This window comes from Mesoplodon densirostris, chromosome 7 (assembly GCF_025265405.1).
Source record: "Mesoplodon densirostris isolate mMesDen1 chromosome 7, mMesDen1 primary haplotype, whole genome shotgun sequence".
In the NCBI taxonomy this organism is placed as follows: domain Eukaryota; kingdom Metazoa; phylum Chordata; class Mammalia; order Artiodactyla; family Ziphiidae; genus Mesoplodon; species Mesoplodon densirostris.
The window spans coordinates 35,700,404-35,720,522 of NC_082667.1; the positions used below are offsets into that span (position 1 = coordinate 35,700,404).

The window sequence follows — 20,119 nt, forward strand, 5'->3', positions numbered from 1 at the left end:
AATAAATAATAGTTAATATTTGGAATAGGCCACATATAATACCTAGAATGATGTAAATAGATGATGCAGTGCATGTCAGTGATCTCTCTAACCCTGTGATGCAAATTTATAACATAGGCAACTTTCCAACTGCTTTCCAACTGCTTTAGGTAACCTGTGATTGGGGAACTGGGTTTTTAATTTTCATAACTGGTATTTATATTAGTTTCTGAGTTTCCTTTATGGTACTCTATGCTGTTTTTCATTCAAGTCAGGCCAGGCAGATCACCCATAAAAAGGATTGGTTGGGGCCTCCCTGGTGGCGCAAGTGGTTGAGAGTCCGCCTGCCGATGCAGGGGATACGGGTTCGTGCCCCGGTCTGGGAGGATCCCATATGCCGCGGAGCGGCTGGGCCCGTGAGCCATGGCCGCTGAGCCTGCGCGTCCGGAGCCTGTGCTCCGCAACGGGGGAGGCCACAACAGTGAGAGGCCCGCATACCGCAAAAAAAAAAAAAAAAAAAAAAAAAAGGATTGGTTGTAGATCAGTCAAGTAAGAATAAGACAAAAATCTCATGTTTGATCTGTGGTCTATGAACAGAATAACTGTACTTTATCTATATGAATGCATAACTGATGTGTCTTAGAAAGAGCTAGCTCCCAATGCACAGGAGGAAATGAGTGGAAAAAAGAATGAAGAAACAAAAAATATTCAGGGAGTCTAGAGATTACATATCAAAATACAGTAATTCAAATGTTATGTCTGAGTTCTCTACACCCCAGTCAAAGGATACATAATCATCTCTATTTTCCTAAAAGAAAGTAAAACAAAAAGAAAACCCTGAAAAATTTCAAACTGTTCTCATGTTATATCTTGATTATAAGTTACTAAAAAAAGGTGATAATCAAAGCAAAAAGTTAGAGGGAAAAAACAATAATCTTTTTGCTCTAAATCTGGGACAGTCATATTCTGTATGGTAGAGGGTTTTTTTAAACACCATATATTTATAAGCGGTCATATTGTTTGAACAAGCTAAATTTAGGTCCACAGAGAGAAGTTCTGGTGATAGAAGATGTGCACATAGAAATAAACAAAAATCACACTCAAGAGTTCTTGTCTATTAGGGAACAAGCAAAGTAACTAGAATAGTGAATCTAATTATTTCCTGAATGTTCAGTCAAAATGGGTGTGTGTAATTCCCTTCTCCTGAAAGGTAGCCAAGGTAGCCTTTGGCTACCTAGAAAAACCCAAATTTCTATAATTATGTCATACCCTAACTATAAACTGTAAAAATTTTTTTAAATACAGAGAAATTACTGGTAGCCTTGTAAATCACCATGAGGTACATATCTTAGGACTATTAACAAAAACTGGTTGAAGTCAACTGGGGCAGAAAAACCTGATAATTTTGTTACATATAATTGAACACTATTAAAACACATCATTCTTCTGTTTTGCTCAGGACATGACATTAAGATCATTTTTTGCAGTGTGTATAAGGTTTGTATTTATATTTTTATTTGTGTTTGATTTGTTCTTGGAAATGCCTGTTTATAGTGAGGCAAATATCTGGGTGGCTATTGAATGAGGTCGTTTATCTGAGGTTTATAAACTTGGATTCTTGATGGGGATTCGTAAACTTCTGAAACTGTATGTAAACTGCATGTGTGTATATGTGTATGTGCATGTGTGTGTATTTATGTGTGTATGTAATTACATTTTTTTAGGAAAAGTTTCTAAAGCTTGAATCAGACCCAAAAAAGATTCAGAATCACCATTCTAAAACCCCAGTTGCCTGGGGAATAGGAATCAGTGACAAAGTCCCCCATATCAATAGTATTCATTGCAACAAAAATGACTCGGGCTAGCACTGCAGCACTAGCAATGCATCCAAAGCATAAGCAGCATCATTCAGCACTGGTTACCATAAGACGCCGCCTCAGGAACAAATTGAATCGCTTTGCAGACTGTGAAGCAATCAACAGAGAGTTAGCAAATCCTGCACAGGATTAAAGAAAAGATCCCCTGCAAAAACAGACACGCAAACAAACAAGACCCTCAGTATGATCACTCATGTGAATATGCATGTGTATGTGTAATAATTAAATTGGAAGGTGGAAGAAGACAGAAGAAAAGAACAAAAAAAATAGGAAGGAAACAATAAAAAATAAATGAAAGAAAAAAAAAGGAGACTTCAAAGTAAATTTCCCTAAATCCCTTTACAATAACTTTAAATAATACACATTTGTGGACCTGGATTAAGAAGAGAAAAAAGAATAATGAAGGAAAACATGAGAATGGAAATGTAAAGTAAAATAGGTATAATAGGTATTCTGTTAAGTATGCCTATACACATCTGACAAAGAAAGCAAAATTACTACAGTTATTCTGGGACCATGTATGTTATGAAAAGTTTACCCAATAGTGTAAAATACTTCATTACTGAAAAAACACTGAAGTCACCATTATCATGTACATGTGTGTGTAATTACTTTTTTTTAGGAAGAGCTTCCAAAGCTTTAATCAGATCCAAAAAAGATTAAGAATCTTTCATTACCATTAAAATATCTCACTACCAAAATACTGAAGAAAAAAAGGAAAAGTCATTAGATTATTTAAATGCTGAGTTGTCTTCAGTCTTCAGTTACCATGACCATTATTTTTAAAATACCAAAGCAATTAATTAAAAACATCTGGGATAATCAATATTTGAAAGAAAATCTATGGCACAAAAAAGGCAAGTATTGTATTTTATAGTATAATGAAATGATAAATTATCTAATAAAATTATCAACAAACAGCTTCAGTTCTTGTCATGCAAAGTTTTGTTTAAACTGTTGTTTTCCTGGAATAGGCTAAAGAGACCTAAGCAACTGGTGACTAAGGCGGGAAAGTCCCTGCTCTGTAAACTGATGAGCCTACTATGTATAGATGAGTTAATATTGCTGTTATTTAAAAACAACAGATACAAGATGGATGTTGGTCATTGTATAAAGCATATTTTAAACTGTTATTTTTTGTTGGGCTGAAACATTTCACCTTAGGACTTTGATTTTCTTGGGATCCTTCATGAGATTCACAAGTTACTGTTTTTCTCAGATGTTTTGCCTGAAGTCATCACAGAATTGTTAAGGGAAATGAAACGCTCACACACTAAGAGGCCAAATAGGACCATATTATGACTTTCATGGGCCCCTACCTCTATTAAAATTTTTTTAATTAAAAAAATAATATATATGATTATATTTTTTTGTTTTTTTTAATTCTGATTTTAAAAGAAATTAAAATTAAAGCATTTCCATGGGCTCCAAAAAGTATACTGTGCCTACTGTGCCTAAAGAATAAGTTGGCCCTGGAGTCACGGGTTAACTAGTGCCACCACATTAAGAGTACTGAGAATGCAGGGTATAAAAAGTTACCTAAATGACTGGTAAAAAGCCCTTTGTGATCAACACATCTAATGGCAAGTTACTTTGAAGCTTTTTCAATATCGGATACCCTCATGGTACAAAAAACAACGGGCTCAATATCAACAATTGGTCCTGAAAAAGTACTGACTTAAGAGTTAATATTTTTTAAACTTGATTTTAAATATATTAAATAAAGATCACCAAAGCACTTGACTACAAAATGATAAAATTAACATTCCAGAGACTAAAATTTTAGAATTAATAACTTTATTATATATTTTCAACATGTGCTGAATATGTGCATGTTTTATTACAAATGGATAACACTAAAACTTATTAGTGTTTTATTAAAAGGTATTTTTATTAAAAGGTATTTTAAAAATCATTCCTATTTCTTTGTTACTTCAGTAACTAATTGGTGTATTTACTTTTGGTCTTGTCTAAGCACTGAATTTTTTAATATAATAAGTGGTTATATTTAATATACACATTTTTCTTGCCTTTTTAATATTACCATAATATTAAAATAAATTCTCATATATTATAAACTTGCCATAAACATAATTTGTCTATATCTTTTCAATTCATTAAATTTAATCTAATTTATTTGTAAAAAGATTCTTTAGAGTCTCTTCTCTAGGAATATAATTGAAAACCTATATTATTGGTGCTACATAGAAGTTGTCAATAGCATTTTTCTCTCATTATACTAATTTGAACACCTTTACTCCTAAATTTTGAATTATTATTCTGCCATGTGTTTTAAATCTGCATATTTTTTAAACCCAAGATAAAAATTATATATATGTATGGCAATGTCCAATTGGAAAGTTTAAAAACCCAATACTTACATGAGTATCAAAAATATGAAGTATTTATGGACAGATTTAACATATATGTGCAATACTTGTATATTGAAAATGAAAATATTGTTGAGATATACTAAAGAAGATCAAAATAGAGATATATTTTATGGTCATGTATTGAAAGATCAATATTGTTAAGATGTAAATTCTCCTCAATTGATCTATAGATTCTATGCAATACCAATCAAAATACCAATAAGATTTTTTTTTAGAAATTGGCAAGCTGATTCTAAAATTTATTTGGAAATGTAAAGAATCTAGAGTAGCCAATTTTGACAAAGAAGAACAAATTAGAAATAATTACTCTACCTGATTTCAATATTTCCTATAAAGTGAGAATAATCAAGACAGTGTAATATTGGCATAAGAATAGACATATGATGGGACAGAATAGAGAGTTTAGAAATAAGCTCACACATACACGGTCAGTTTCCACAAAGGTTCTAAAGTAGTTTATGAGGAAAAGACAGTCATTTCAACAGGTAGCGCTAAATATGCATATTTAAAAAGTAAATAAATTTAATTCTCACCACAAGTCATCTACAAAAGTTAACTTAAAATGAATCCTAGACCGAAAGTAAAAGTTAAAACTATAAAACTGAAGAAAATCTGAGAAAATCTCCCCTACTTTGGTGCAAATATTTCTTAGATAGAGCACAGGAAACATGGATCATAAAAGAAAAAGGATGAGAAATTGAACTTTGAAACTTTGAAAATTTGTATTTTTAAAAACAGTAAAAGAAAAGGAAAGTCACAGATTGGGAGAAAATGTTTGCAATAAATACAACTGACAAAGGTTTTGCATTCAGAATACATAAAAGCTTCTTACAAGTCAATAAAAAGGTAATCTAATTTCTAAAAATACAGAAAAGATTTGAACATATAGTTAACAGAAAAAGATGTATGAATGGCCAATAAGCCCATGAAAAGATGTGTAACATTATCATTCATCAGGAAAATGAGAACTGAAACCATGAGATAACCTCCATTCAATAACCAAAGTTAAAAAGTTGACAATATCAAGTGCTGCTGAGGATGTAGAGCAAGTAAAATTCTCATGCATTTCTGGTAGGAATGGAAAACATACAACCACGTTTTAAAATAGTTTAGCAGTTTCATATAAAGTTACACATACATTTTTCATATGATACAGAAATTTGACACCTAGGAAATTAATGAAAAGAAATGAAAATATATGTCTATACAAACACTTCTTACACGAATGTTCCTAACAGCTTTATTTATAATAGTCCCCAAACTGAAAACAATCCAAGTATCCATCAACAGGTGAATGGATAAACAAATGTTGGTATATCCATACAATGGAATACTACTTAGCAATAAAACAAAATAAAAGAAACCAAAAAACTACAGATATATTCAACAAGATTCAATTTATCAGTATCATTTGAAGTTTTGGATGAGTCTCTGAACAAAAAAAGCCAGTAGCCAGACACAAAATAGTATATATTATTACATACATCATATAGTATGATTCCATTAACATACTACTTTAGAAAAAAAATTAAAAAAAACAAATCAGCGGTTGTCTAGGGCAGAGGTGAAACAGCAAAAGGAAGCTTTTTTGAGGTAATGGAAACCTATATCTTGATTGCTGTGATTTGTTAAAATTTGTCAAACCGTACACTTAAAATGGGTGCATTTCATTGTATGTAATGTATAAACAATAAAGTTGATAATTTTTAACTTGAACAACTAGAAGAATAGATTGTATGTAGCTAAGATATGAAAGACTTCAAAAGAGCAGTTTTTTGTCTGGGAAAAAATTACATTTTAGACATGTAAATCTTGAGATGTCTTTAGATATTTAAATGCATATGATGGGGAAATGGCTTGGATATTTAAGTCTGAAGGTCTTAATATTTAAGTCTGATGTCTATACTAGAAACTTAAATTTAAGTGTTACAACATATCATTGGTATTTAACGCCATGACACTGAATAAGATCTCTAGGAGACAAATGTCTGAGTCCCAGAGCAATCATATCTAAATACATACGTAGATCAATTATAAATACTAATCTATAGTCATACTTATTGCTTCCGGTTCATTTATTCAAAGGTACATTCTGGATGGTTTGTGCCTATGCCAAGCATGTCATTAAATATTTGGAATATCATCCCTGAGGTGAACAAGATCTACACTCCTTCAAAAATGTTAACAGCATGTTGATTGTTATTAAGGCATGCCTCTAGTGTGCCTTTCCAATTCCCAATTCTCCATCTTTTTTTTTTTTTTTTTTTTTTTTTTTTTTTTTTTTTTTTGCGGTATGCGGGCCTCTCACTGTTGTGGCCTCCCCCGTTGCGGAGCACAGGCTCCGGACGCGCAGGCTCAGCGGCCATGGCTCACGGGCCCAGCCGCTCCGCGGCATATGGGATCCTCCCAGACCGGGGCACGAACCCGTATCCCCTGCATCGGCAGGCGGACTCTCAACCACTTGCGCCACCAGGGAGGCCCCCAATTCTCCATCTTTAAATACTAAGTACTTTTCAAATTATTCCTTCTAACACAAATGGCACTCACTCTGAGACAGGTTCTTTTAGGTATAATTTTCTCCATTTTTCTGTGTTTCATTTAATGGTTTTAGCATCCTTCTAGCAATTTAGCTAGCCATTTAGGTACTCAATCAAATCCACTGTTGACTACTTTATTTAAAATAAAAGGTTAAATTATGTGAATTCCTCTGTATTTATAGAATCATTAGTAGTGAAGTTCTATCATAATAATGATAGGATTACATTTTTTTCCAAAAGGAAAATATATCCAATGATATCCTGCTGGATATCTTTGGCTTGTCTCAGCAGAACCCTTCTCTATCCATCTCTACCCTGCTTTTTTTCTTGGGAGGGTGACTGGTTATACTGATAGGTATCAAACAGCTCCTTTGACTTCTGGCTTCCCACAAATGATTGGAAGGAGGGAAAAGAGTGTAAATGTTTTCCTTTCTGAGGCTGGATACAGGAAGGCTGTATCCTTCCACTGAAGGTCATTAAGCCTCTCAAGAATGTCTCAAGTACATGACTCTCTCCTGGGATCTAATAATTGTTCTCTCCCAATTCCCTTCAGTTCTATGGATGATAATAGATTCACAGTTACTAGATCTATACACACTGGGCTTTTCTGGCACCCCATATTTGTAAAAGTTTTTTATTAAGCCCTCCTCAAATTATCCTATTTTGAGTATGCCTAATAGAACCCTGATTGATACAGATTTTTCTTTTGTGATATTTCTATAACATTAAAAGAAAAATTCCCTGGAAAAATGGTTGATTCTGGGACTGACACAGGAAAAGTACAAGATGAGATGAGCTTAGAGCATCTTGTAATGCCAGAAAGTAAGAAAAGCTAAAAACAAAGCAAAATCAATAGGGTTATATCAAAGGGATACAGGGATCAATCAAAAAGCTCTTAATAATCAAAGCAAAGCCAATTTGAGCAACAAAGTAAATGAAGTAGTACTGAGTCTATAATGCAAAATATAAAATAAATATCTCTGAGCCCAAACTGATATAAATTAATATACAAGTAATGTATAAATAAATTGATGAATAAATAAATGAGACCGATTTCTCATACAGAAGAATTCCAAATAATTCATTTACCCTTAAGGAAGTGGAGCATAATCCCCCAATTCTTGAGTGGGCTGCACATAGTGACTTTCTTCTACAGTATAAAAAGGGAGAATAGAAAGAAAAAGTTCACAGTAGAGCAAGCTGACAAATATGACTTCAAGCCAGGCAATCAAGGTTAACATCAAGAATGATAAGTCATGTGGGTAGGCAATGTACCCTTCATATAATGTGATGAAAAAAGCATTTTACTCCTATTGTCTTCCTCCCCAAAATGCACTACCCCAGTCTAATTATGAGAAAAACATCAGGAAAGCCATAATTGAGGGACATTCTACAAAATACTTGACGAGTATGCCTCAAAACTGTGAAGGTCACTGAAAACGAGAAAAGTCTGAGACACTGTCACAGCCAAAAGGAGCCTGAAGAGACATGACAACTAAATACAGTGTGGTGTCCTGGATGGGATCCTGGAACAGAAAAAGAACACCAGGGAAAAACTAAGGGAATGTGAACAAAGTATGGACTTTAGTTAATAATGATGTACTAATATTGGTTCATTATTTGCAACAAATATACCATATTAATGCAAGATGCAAATAGGGAAAAATGTACATGATGTATAAGGAACTTTATGTACAATGTTCATAATAAATCTGTAAATCTAAAACTATACTAAAATACAAAGTCGATTAAAAAAGGAAAACCTACTGTTTAATTTTAATAACTTACTGTTTGACCAAAGACAACGTCATCATAAAGAATGAAATACCATAAACCACTTTAAAATCATTTGGAACTTAAAACTTCAATTGTTAGTATATGACTTAATTGGGGAAATTATTTGCAACATATCACGGGCAAGGGGATAATAATAAATATGTGACCAGCTCCAAAAAAAATCAAGAGAAAAAAAAAGAAAACCTAACAGCTTGACAGGAAAACAGACAAAGAAATATAGATAGAATGATCCAGCAAAATAAATTAAAATGACCATCAATGTAGAAAAAGATAAAATGTCTCACTCATATTGAGAGAAATGAAAGTTTAAACTATCCTAGGATACAGAGCTAACTGAAAAAGCTCTCAACTAAAAAAGGTCCACTATCTATCTCTCTAACAGACAGGCAAACATCTAAACTTATTAATACACTGTTAATGAAGCTATGGAGAAATAGGACTCTCATATATTTCTTATAAATGCAAAACGGAGGGGAATTTGGCAATATATGGTAAAATTACATATGCCTTTATTTTTTGATACTTAAATCCTACTTAGAAAGATACATTTGGCGAAAATATTATAAAACTGATTGCCAAGGGTTAAAGACTAAAAAGAGAAAAGATCTCCAAGATTAAAAACAACCCAAACATCCATCAGTAAAGGGACTGTATGAATACACTATCCTAAACCTGCACAATAGAATACTATGCCACATACTAACAAATTAGAGTGAAATTGATACACAGTATAGAGTGAACTCCAGGATATGTTTTTAAGTGAAAACCAAAAAACAGTTCAGTATATACAGTATGCTGCCTTTAAAGAAGCAGGAAGAATATAAATATACATATGTATGTAGACACACTACACACACACACACACACACACACACACAGAAAAGTAAAGGATACATTGGAAAGATAAACTAAATAAAAATGGTTACTACAGAAGGTTTAAGAGGAAAAACAAGGAAGAAATTTTTCTCTGAAACACTTTGTTTCATAGTTTCAAACTGAGATAGATTTACCTTCAAGCTAATAAAGTCTAAGCTTCAGGGCCTCTTACTTGCACCAGTCCCTTCAAGGATTTAGGAAGGATTCTAGCAATGTGTTCTCACAGTCAAACGTTTTTGTAAAAATTTTAAAGTAAATTATTGTCCCATTATTCTTCTTGAAAAGTGACATCAAGGGCTTCCCTGGAGGCGCAGTGGTTGAGAGTCCACCTGCCGATGTGGGGGACACGGGTTTGTGCCCTGGTCTGGGAAGATTCCACATGCCGCGGAGCGGCTGGGCCTGTGAGCCATGGCCGCTGGGCCTGGGTGTCCGGAGCTTGTGCTCCACAACAGGAGAAGCCGCAGCAGTGAGAGGCCCGCGTACCACAAAAAAAAAAAAAAAAAAAAAAAAGAATAGAAAAGAAAAGTGACACCAAAATGGCATAAGCTTTAGGCTCCACTAAACTTTATTTGATTTACAGTTTTCCACTTTGGAATCGTGAATGATTTACATGGTCAAAAAATAAACATAAATTAAAAAGAAAAATAAAAACAATAAAATTTCAAGTATTATAATCTGATCAATCCTACAACCTTCATTCTGGAACATAAAGATCAGTACTCTAGTGAAAAGGGAAACATCTGTACCAAAACTGTCAGTATAAAAGTATCACTCTATTTCCCCATCTTCCCAAACAGCATCTTTTATTTACTACGCAACTAACAAAAAATTCTGAATCCCTTTATTAACCTCTTAATTGATATTCAAATTTGATTTTTAAATAAACTGTACTTCTTCATGATTATTCTTAGGCATGTACTTACAGGTAAGAAGAAAGATGTATGGAGAGAGAATACTAAATTAGGCCTCAGAAACCTGAGTTCTAATCTAGTCCAGGATCTGCCCCCCTAAACATATGGATAATTTTGGTCAAGTCATTAAACTTCTCAGATCCTTCATTTTCTCATCTGTAAAACTGAGAAAGTAAAATGCTAGCAAAGTGCTGTGCTTTATGTGTCATTCTCATTAATGTGTCTGATGACATTTTTTTTCCCATAAGAAACTGATTTTTTTCCAAAGTAATAAATTCTCTAATATCATGTATAAGAACCTGAAAAACAACTGTGAACTGAGAAATAGTCATGATTGCTGACTACAAAAAAAACACCCTGTCAGGTCCATGCAAGAAAGTACAGTACAGATGGCTGCTTACCCTTGGTTCTTCACTGATGAGAAAACTGGAATCTCTGCTGCTCAGGTCCTGCTAATAGCACCATGGAGAAGATAGAATGCTGTTAATAATAATAATGCAAGTGGGGAGTATATAACTTTTAACAATAAAAACTCTAAGTTCTCTGTGCAGAAGTACTAAACCTACAACTCAGGGGAGCTATGAAGCACCTGAAATTGGATGCAAAACTGCGTGTATCTATGTGTATACATGTGCATGTGTGGGTGTATAATGTGTGTGTATGTTTATGCGGAGAGAGAGAGAGAGGGCACTTGAGAAATAATGAGAAATTTTCAGGTAGCTTTAACAAATCAGAAAAAAAAATTTGAGATACAAGAAATGATTAAGAAGTACTACATTGCAGAGAAATAACAAGCAGCTCCAATTTTTTAATGATGCTGAATCTTGAACGGGACCAAAAGGAAGGACAGAATTAATTGGCTATTTTAGGTCTTACACCATTTGTTTGAAATTATTAAAGTGAATACCCTAGAAAATGCATCACCAGAATTCTTAAGGATTTATACTTATAACCCAAGAGAAAAGCCATACATAGATATAAATACACAAAAATCACTTGTAGTTAAAGTAATAGTGATGCCTCCCTTGGTGTACGGTGGATTTAAATCTTCACGCTCCATGATAGCCTGCACACCACAGCACATACCCCCGAGATCACTCAAATAGTTCACTTTCTCTCCCTCCCTCTCTCTCTTTCCTCTCTTTATCAGTCTAGCTAGAGGTTTGCCAATTTTATTATCTATCAAAGAGCTTTTTGTTTTAATGCTTTTCTCTAATATTTTTCTGTTTTCAACTTACTGATTACTGCTCTTATCTTTATTATTGCCTTCCTTCTGTTTTGTCTGGGTTTATTTTGCTCTTATTTCTTGAAAGGGAAGCTTATTATTGATTTAAGACTTTTCCTCTCTACTAACATAAATGTTTAGGGCTACAAATTTGCTACAAATTTCTGTTTCAGCATTACTCTCGCTAGATCTGTCAAATGTTAATATGTTGCATTTTCACTTTTATTCAGGTCACTTTTTTTTTGTCTGTTTGTTTTCATTTTGTTTTTTCCTTTAGGCTTTCTTTGACCCTTGGATTGTTTAGAAGTATGCTGTTTAGTTTCCAATAGTTGGAGATGTTCCTGTTAACAATGGTTACTGATTTCTAGTTTGATTACATTGTGGTTCAAGAACACATTCCATTATTTCAATTATTTTAAATTTGTTGAGGTTTGTTTTATTGCCCAGAATATAGTCTATCTTGGCATGTGTTCCATCAGCAGTTGAAACGTTTGTGTATTTTGCTGCTGTCAGGTGGAATACTATATAAATGTTGGCTACATCCTGTTAGTTGATGTGAGTTCATCTATATCTTACTGATTTTCAATTCAGTTTTTCCATCTATTATTGACAAAAGAGTGAAGTCTCCAGTTGTAATTGTAGATTTGTGTATTACTCCTTCCTATTTATTAGGTTTTTTTTTTTTTTTTTTTTTGGCAGGGTACGTGGGCCTCTCACTGTTGTGGCCTCTCCCGTTGCAGAGCACAGGCTCTGGACGCGCAGGCTCAGCGGCCATGGCTCACAGGCCCAGCCGCTCCGCGGGACATGGGATCTTCCCGGACCGGGGCACGAACCCGTGTCCCCTGCATCAGCAGGCAGACTCTCAACCACTGTGTCACCAGGGAAGCCCCACTTATTAGTTTTTGCTTCACATATTATGATGCTATTATTTTGTGCATGCAAATTTAGCATTGCTATGTTTCATTGTTGGATGGACTCCTTTTATCATTATGTCATGTCCTGCTCTGTCCATGCTAATTTTCTTTACTCCAATGTGTAATTAATGATGTGATATTAATATAACACCCATGCTTTCTTTTTGTTAGTGTTTGCATTTATTTTCATCCATAATGTATATTTTTAATCCTTTTACTTGCATTTTTTAATCCACTTTGCCAAACTCTTTTTTCTTTTCAATTTGTGTGTTTAGACTATTTACACTTCATGTAATTACTGGTGTATTAGGAATTAAAAGTTCTGCCATTTTATTTTTGTGTTTTCTGTTTGTTTCTTCTGTATTATGTTTGTTTTATTTTTCATGACTTCCCATGGGTTATTGGAAATATTTTTATAATTCCATTTTGATTTATCTAAACAGTTTTTGAGCATATCTTTGTATAGTTTTTTAAGTGGTTGCTTTGATATTAATTACATTATATATACATTATTTATCACAGTTTACAGTATACATGTTTTACTTGTCAAATGAAGTATAAAACCCTCACTTCCCTTTACAATCCCAAACCTTCTTTGTTTATAATTGTCTTAACTATTTCTCTGCATATATTGAGAACCACATCAGACGTTCTACAGTTTTTACTTCAACTGTCAAAACATAATTTTGAAAACTCAAGACAGAAAGTCTATTGCATTTACTCATGCTTTTACTCTTTCTGTTGATTTTTCCCTTCATCTCCATGCTACAAAATTCCTTATTCTATCATTTTTTTTTCTGTTAGAGAACTTCTTTGGCCAATCTTTTAGAATAGATGTGCTGGTGAAAAATTTTTTTAGCCTTCCTTCTTTTGTGAATGTCTTGATTTCTCTGTTCATTCCTGAAGGGTATTTTCACTGGCTATAGAATTCTGATTTGGCACTGAGCTCTTGAAAAAATCTGTATTGCTTCTTTTAGCCTCCATGGTTTCTAATGTGAAATCTGCTGTCATTTTAATGACTTTCCCCTTAGATTTAAGGTGTTGTTTCTCTCTCACTGCTTTCAAGATTTTTTTTTGTCTTTAGTTTTCTGAACAAGTTTCAGTTTGATTGGTATGAATTTCTTTGGGTTTATCCTATTTGTGGTTCCCTCAGCTTCTTGAGTCTGTAAGGTTTATGTCTTTTAACAAACTGAGATATTTCCAGCTGCTATTTCTTCGAAATTTTTTTTCAGCCCACTCTCTTCTCCTAGGACTACCAATAACACAAATGTTTGACCTTTGATATAGTTCCACAGGTCCCGGAGGCTTGGTTCATTATTTTTCTTCAGTTTCTTTCTCTCTGCTGTTTAGGTTGGGTAATTTCTATTCTATCTCCAAATTCAGTGATTCATTCCTCTATCTGTTCCCCTCTGCTGTTGAGTTTTTTTGTGTTATCCTATTCTTCAGTTCTAAAATTTCCACTATGTTCTTCTTTAAAACATCTTTTTTTTTTTTTGCTGAGTATGTTTAGTTTTTATTTGTTTCAACAATGTTTATAATTGCTCATTGAAGCATTTTTATGACAGCTGCTTTAAAACCCTAATCAGCTCATTCTAACATTTGTGTCACCTCAACATTGGTATCTCGAGATTGTCTTTTCTCATTTGAGTTGATATCCTTCTGGTTCTTGGCATTGTATGTGATTTTCTACAGAAATCTGGGCTTTGGGGCTATTATAAGACTCTAGATTCTATATAAATCTTCTGTTTTACCAGGTCTCCTCTGACCCACTCTGGTCAGGTCAGTGGGACGATGCCTCACTACCTGGTGGGGGTAGAAGTCCAGGTTCCCCCCTCAGCCTGTGTGGGCACCAGCGGGTGGTGAGGTGGTCGGACAGTTTCCCATTACTGCTGTGTGGGGTGGGAGTTCAAGTTTATCATTAGGTCTTTCCTGATCCCAACCTACCTGGAAAGGGCAAGGGTGCCACCTGCTGCTCCCCACATGGCCTCATTGTCACCATGGCAGGGAGTGGTATGGAAGTGGATTTTCTACTGCTAAACAGTGGTAAAACTCCTGGCTCTCCACCAGGCCACCGCTGACACCAACACAGCAAAAAAGGGTTGATACCTTGTTACCACTGATAAGAGTGGAAGTCCAGGCCATTCACCTTGTCTCCACTGACACCATGCAGGGGAGTGTGTGAGAGGGACATGTTATCACCCAGTGGGGGATGAAAGTCTTGGCTCCCCACTCAGCCTTCTCTGACACCAACTCTATAGGAAGTTGGGACACCTTGTTACACCAGGCAGGGGTGAAAGTCTAGTCTCCCCACGTGAGCTCTTTTGGAGGGGATGGTGGCAGGACAACAATTTTTTTTCCCGTGGTGGTTGGCTACAACGAGCAGTTATTGACCAAAAATTGTCTGTCCTCCTACATCACCCTGTTCCTGGACCATTGGCTAGGGGGTACAGGTTTTTCTTGATGCTTTATTTGTCTGTGCCAGTTACCATTTCTGTATTACTGGCTTCTCAAGCACCCAGTCTGCAACATAGGAAGCAAAGAGAAAATCCAGGGAACTAACTTCACTGTTGTTCCTTGGGTCCCAAAGTTCCTAGCCAGTTTGTCTTCTTCTCTAACATTCACAGTCTTATTATGTTTGTTTTACATAAAATGTGCAGAGTTTTTAGCTATACCTAGCAAAAGAAATAGAGAAATTTTTGTCTACTCCATCTTTCTGGAAGTAAGAGCAACAGTCAGTTTGGAGCTAATTCAATAATATACCCATTTAATAACTCTAAACCTTATCAGCCATTCTTCATCTTTGTTTTGGAGAAGTGCTGTTTTTATTCCAACATACTTTATATTAAAAATATATATATATGCTAGACCTAACTATAGGTTGAGTCTAAAGGGAGTTTGGTATGATAGTGCTATTCTCATAGGGTTGAACATTCCCCTGTCACTTACTGCCATCGTATAAAAGTAACACTAAAAACAACTAAAAATTATGACATATGCTATTTCTAAAATACTATGGTTGCTCTTGAAATGTGCAGAGGTAAGGAAAAGTATAAATATGACTTGAGAATGTTTTTTATTACAGAAGTTTAAGTTTGGAATATACATATAAATATGAAAGATACACAAACAAGCAAAGAATATGAAGTAATTCATAACTACTTGAAGTTAACTTGAGGAATACATATAAAGATCTGTAAGAAGTATATTATTGCTACGTCAATATGAACAAAATAAAAATGACAATATTATTATTATCATTCAAGTTGCATCAGTCAATCTCATAAGATAAATCTTTCCTCAGTCTTCTCCAAAGACATGTAAGCTTTAATTTTTGTTGTTCTTTATTTTCTAGATAATTGTCTTAATTCACTAACTTACTCAATAAATATGTTCTGGGCTTCCCTGGTGGTGCAGTGGTTGAGAGTCTGCTTGCCAATGCAGGGGACACAGGTTCGTGCCCCGGTGCAGGAAGATCACACATGCCGTGAAGCGGCTGGGCCCATGAGCCATGGCCGCTGAGCCTGCACGTCCTGACCCTGTGCTCCGCAACGGGAGAGGCCATAACAGTGAGAAGCCCGCGTACCGCAAAACCAAAACAAAACAAAAAAAAACTTTGGGCTTCCCTGGTGGCGCAGTGGTTGAGAGTCCGCCTGCCGATGCAGGGGACACGGGTTTGTACCCCGGTCCGAGAAGATCCCACATGCTGCGGAACAGCTGGGCCCGTGAACCATGGCTGCTGAGCCTGTGCATCTGGAGCCTGTGCTCCACAATGGGAGAGGCCACAACAGTGAGAGGCCCGTGTATCACTAAATAAATAAATAAATAAATAAATATGTTCTCTGTGCCACATTACATCACTTTAGTTGTGGAGTCTATGCTTTATGACAGTGGTTTCCAAACTTTAATGGCAATATGAATAAACTGGGGTGCTCTTTTTAAATCATGACTCCCTAACCTTATCCCCAACAATATTGATTAGTAGTCTGAGGTTGGTCCCAGGAGTCTGCATTTTTAAGAAATTCTTTATATAATCCTTATTCAGGTGGTCTACAAATTACACTGTAAAAATAACTGGACCAAATGCTTTTCATAGTTTATTCAATTCTCATATTCTATTTTTCTCAGCATTTTGGTCAGTGAGCTTCTAAAGGATCCCAGAACTTCTAGAAATCTTAAGTCAACCAGCTAAATGAGCCAGTTTTTCCAACTAAGCAGCACACAGCCAACCTATTCTGGTAAGTTGTGTTTCCCAGGGTGGGAATTTCAGTCACTCCTAAAAAGCTTTTTTTTTTTTTTTTTTTTTTTTTGCTGTACACGGGCTTCTCACTGTCGTGGCCTCTCCCGTTGCAGAGCACAGGTTCCGGATGCACAGGCTCAGCGGCCATGGCTCACGGGCCCAGCTGCTCCACGGCATGTGGGATCTTCCCGGACCGGGGCACGAACCCGTGTCCCCTGCATTGGCAGGTGGACTCTCAACCACTGCGCCACCAGGGAAGCCCCTAAAAAGCTATTTTTAAAGAGACTTTTTCTATTTGGCTGTTCATCCCTAACCCAATTCAAGGACATCCAACTGTATGAGTATGGCTCTGGGTCAACTAGAGCCTAACAGAAAGATTATTTTATCTGAAATACTTTTAGAATGCTTACACTCTGTATACAAAAAAAAAAAAATTAAGAAAAAAAATTAAGTTGTTAGTATCTATTTGCAAGTTTATACAAATAAAATAAGGACTTTGCTTAAGAGAGTCCTATATTTTTGAAAATTGTATTTAACTTTATTATTTATAATTTTATTTAATATATTTACTTAATTCATGTTGAGTAACTTAAACCCTGGCATAGTCATCAATAAGCACTTATCAGGTTCAAAATGGCAGTATAAGGAGATCCTGAACTCACCTCCTCCCACGGACACACCAGATCTCCAGCTACAAATGGAACAATTCCCTCTAAAAAATGAAAACTATCTGACTAGCACCTCCAAAACAAAGGATAAAAGAGCCACAATGATGAGGGTGGGAAAAACAGAGATGCAATCCCACCAAAAATCCCACTCTTGGGTGCGGCTCACCCATAATCAGGAAGGATCTCACAAATATGGAGCTTCTTCCTGAGAAATGAGGGGTTTGTGCCCCACATCAGGCACCTCAACCCTTAGGACCTGCACTGGAGGGACAAGCCCCCAAAATGAATGGTTTGAAAACCAACAGGGCTTATGTTCAGGAGACCCAAAGGGCTATAGGGAACTAAGATTCTACTCTTAAAGGGCTCATCTATAGACTCACTCACCCTGGCACCCACCACAAAAGAAGCAGTTTGAAAAGCACGTAAACTATATGTGAAAAAAGATTCATTTGCCAATCTTAAAGCATCTAGCAGAGGGGCAGGGCCTGTTAGGACTCTCTCTAGGGATAGAGGTGTTGGTGGGGGCCATTTCTGCCCTCTCCCTCTACCTTGCTAGCACCAGTGGGTGCACACAGTGATAACACTCTCCCACTGTCCAGCTAAAGCCAGTGTGAGTGCCTCGTCCCTGCACTCTCCTGCTCCATCACTAAAAGCAGTGGGTGTGCCCCAGCCCTGTGCTCTCCTGCTGCCTCTAAAGACTTACCACTAAACCGGACTTACACAAAATATTAAAGGTGCCATGGACCAGCTGGAGAAAGGATTTCATCACCCAGGGTCAGAAGGGAAGGGGTAAGGAACTGAAGTAGCACCAATGAATGGGGTCAGAAGGACAAAGTCAACTGATGGTTGCAAGGCAAATTTTATTATGCTACAGTTGCAGATTATATAGAATAGAAAAAAGGGAGGATGGTTGCCAGATGGTGGTTTACATCATCTACAGACTGTCTCATCTTCAAGGTTAACTTCCCTGGGAGGAAACCCATAAGCCCAGAATCATCCAAAATAACCTGCACGTGCAGGGGGGAGACAGCTTTGCTTGTCTCATTTTACAATTCTTTCTGATCTCTGGGCCCTGGTGACTTATCTCCCATGGAATGAAACAAGGAGGGGAACAAGTAGGCACAGTCCCTTCGAACAGCGGCAGCATGCCTGGTATGTCCGCAGCTTGCTCTCAAGGCTGACCGTTTCCCACATAAAGGGACTTCTTTAAGCTGAAAAAATATGAGCACTAATTAATAACAAGAAAACATATGTAAGCAAAAATCTCACTGGTGAAGATAAATATATAGTAAAAGTAGTGGATGATTATAAAGCTAGTATGAAGGATAAAAGACAAAATTAGTAAAAATAACTAAAACTACAATATTTAGTTAAGGGATACACAAAATAAAAAGATGTAAAATGTGACCTCAAAAACATAAAACATGTGAGGGAGTAAAAATGTGGAATCTTAAAATGCATTCAAACAACTAGCTATCAATTTAATATGAACTGTATGTGTGTACACACACACACACACAGGTTAATATATGTGAGTTTCATGGTAACCACAAAGCAAAAATCTATAGTAGACACAAAAAAGATAATGAGAAAGGAATCCAACCATACCACTACAGAAACTCATCAAACCACAAGGGGAGAGAGCAAGAGATGAAGAAAGGAACAGAGAGGAAAACAACCAGAAAACAGTGAACAAAATGGCAATAAGTACAATTAATGTAAATGTAAGCAGACTCAGTGATTATTATGAACAATTATATGTCAACAAATTGGACAACATAGAAGAGTTGGACAAATTCCTAGAAACATACAATCTTTCAAGACTGAATCAGAAAGAAATAGAAAGTCTGAACAGACTGATTACTAATAAGGAAATTGAATAAGTGATCAAAAACTTCTCCACAAACAAAATTCCAGGACCAGATGGCTTCACTGGAGAATTCTACCAAACATTCAAAGAAAATTTAATATCTATCATTCTCAAACTCTTCCAAAAAATTGAAGAAGAGGAAACATTTCCAAACTCATTTCATGAGGCCAGCATTAGCCTGATAACAAAACCAGACAAGGACACCACAAAGAAAAAAAAGAAAATTACAGGCTAATACACCTCTTGAACACAGATGAAAATATCCTCAACAAAATATTAGCAAGCAAAATTCAAAAATACATTAAAAGGATCATATACCATGATCAAGTGGAAATTGATTCCAGGGATGCAAGGATGGTTCAACATCAGCAAATCAATCAACATAATACAGCACATTGACAAAACGAAAGATAAAAGTCATATGGTCATATCAAAGATAAAAATAATAAGATATAGAAAAACCATTTGACAAAATTCAACATCCATTTATGATTAAAAACTCTCAACAAAGTGGGTATAGAGGGAACATATATCACCATAATAAAGGCTATATATGACAAGCCCTCAGCTAACATCATACTAAACAGCTTTCAGCTTTTCCTGTAAGATCAGGAACAAGAAAAGGATGTTCACTCTTGCCACTTTCAGCCAACATAGTATTGGAAGTCCTAGCCAGATCAATTAGGCAAGAAAAATAAATAAAAGGCCTACAAATTGGAAAGGAAAAGTAAAACTGTCACTATTCACAGATGACATGAGTTTATATAACCAAAACCCTGAAGACTCCACCAAAGAACTGTTAGAACTAATTATTAAATTTTGTAAAATTGCAGGG

The 20,119-nt window shown here is 35.6% G+C and overlaps 1 protein-coding gene across 1 annotated transcript in view; it reads right to left on the minus strand.

Moving 5' to 3' along the window:
• Window positions 1-20,119, minus strand: part of ANO5 (anoctamin 5) — a 103,663-nt gene that overhangs the window by 68,988 nt on the left and 14,556 nt on the right. The window contains 2 exon segments of the mRNA XM_060103573.1: window positions 1,902-1,943; window positions 10,772-10,822. Of these exon segments, the coding sequence (XP_059959556.1) occupies window positions 1,902-1,943; window positions 10,772-10,822 (93 nt within the window).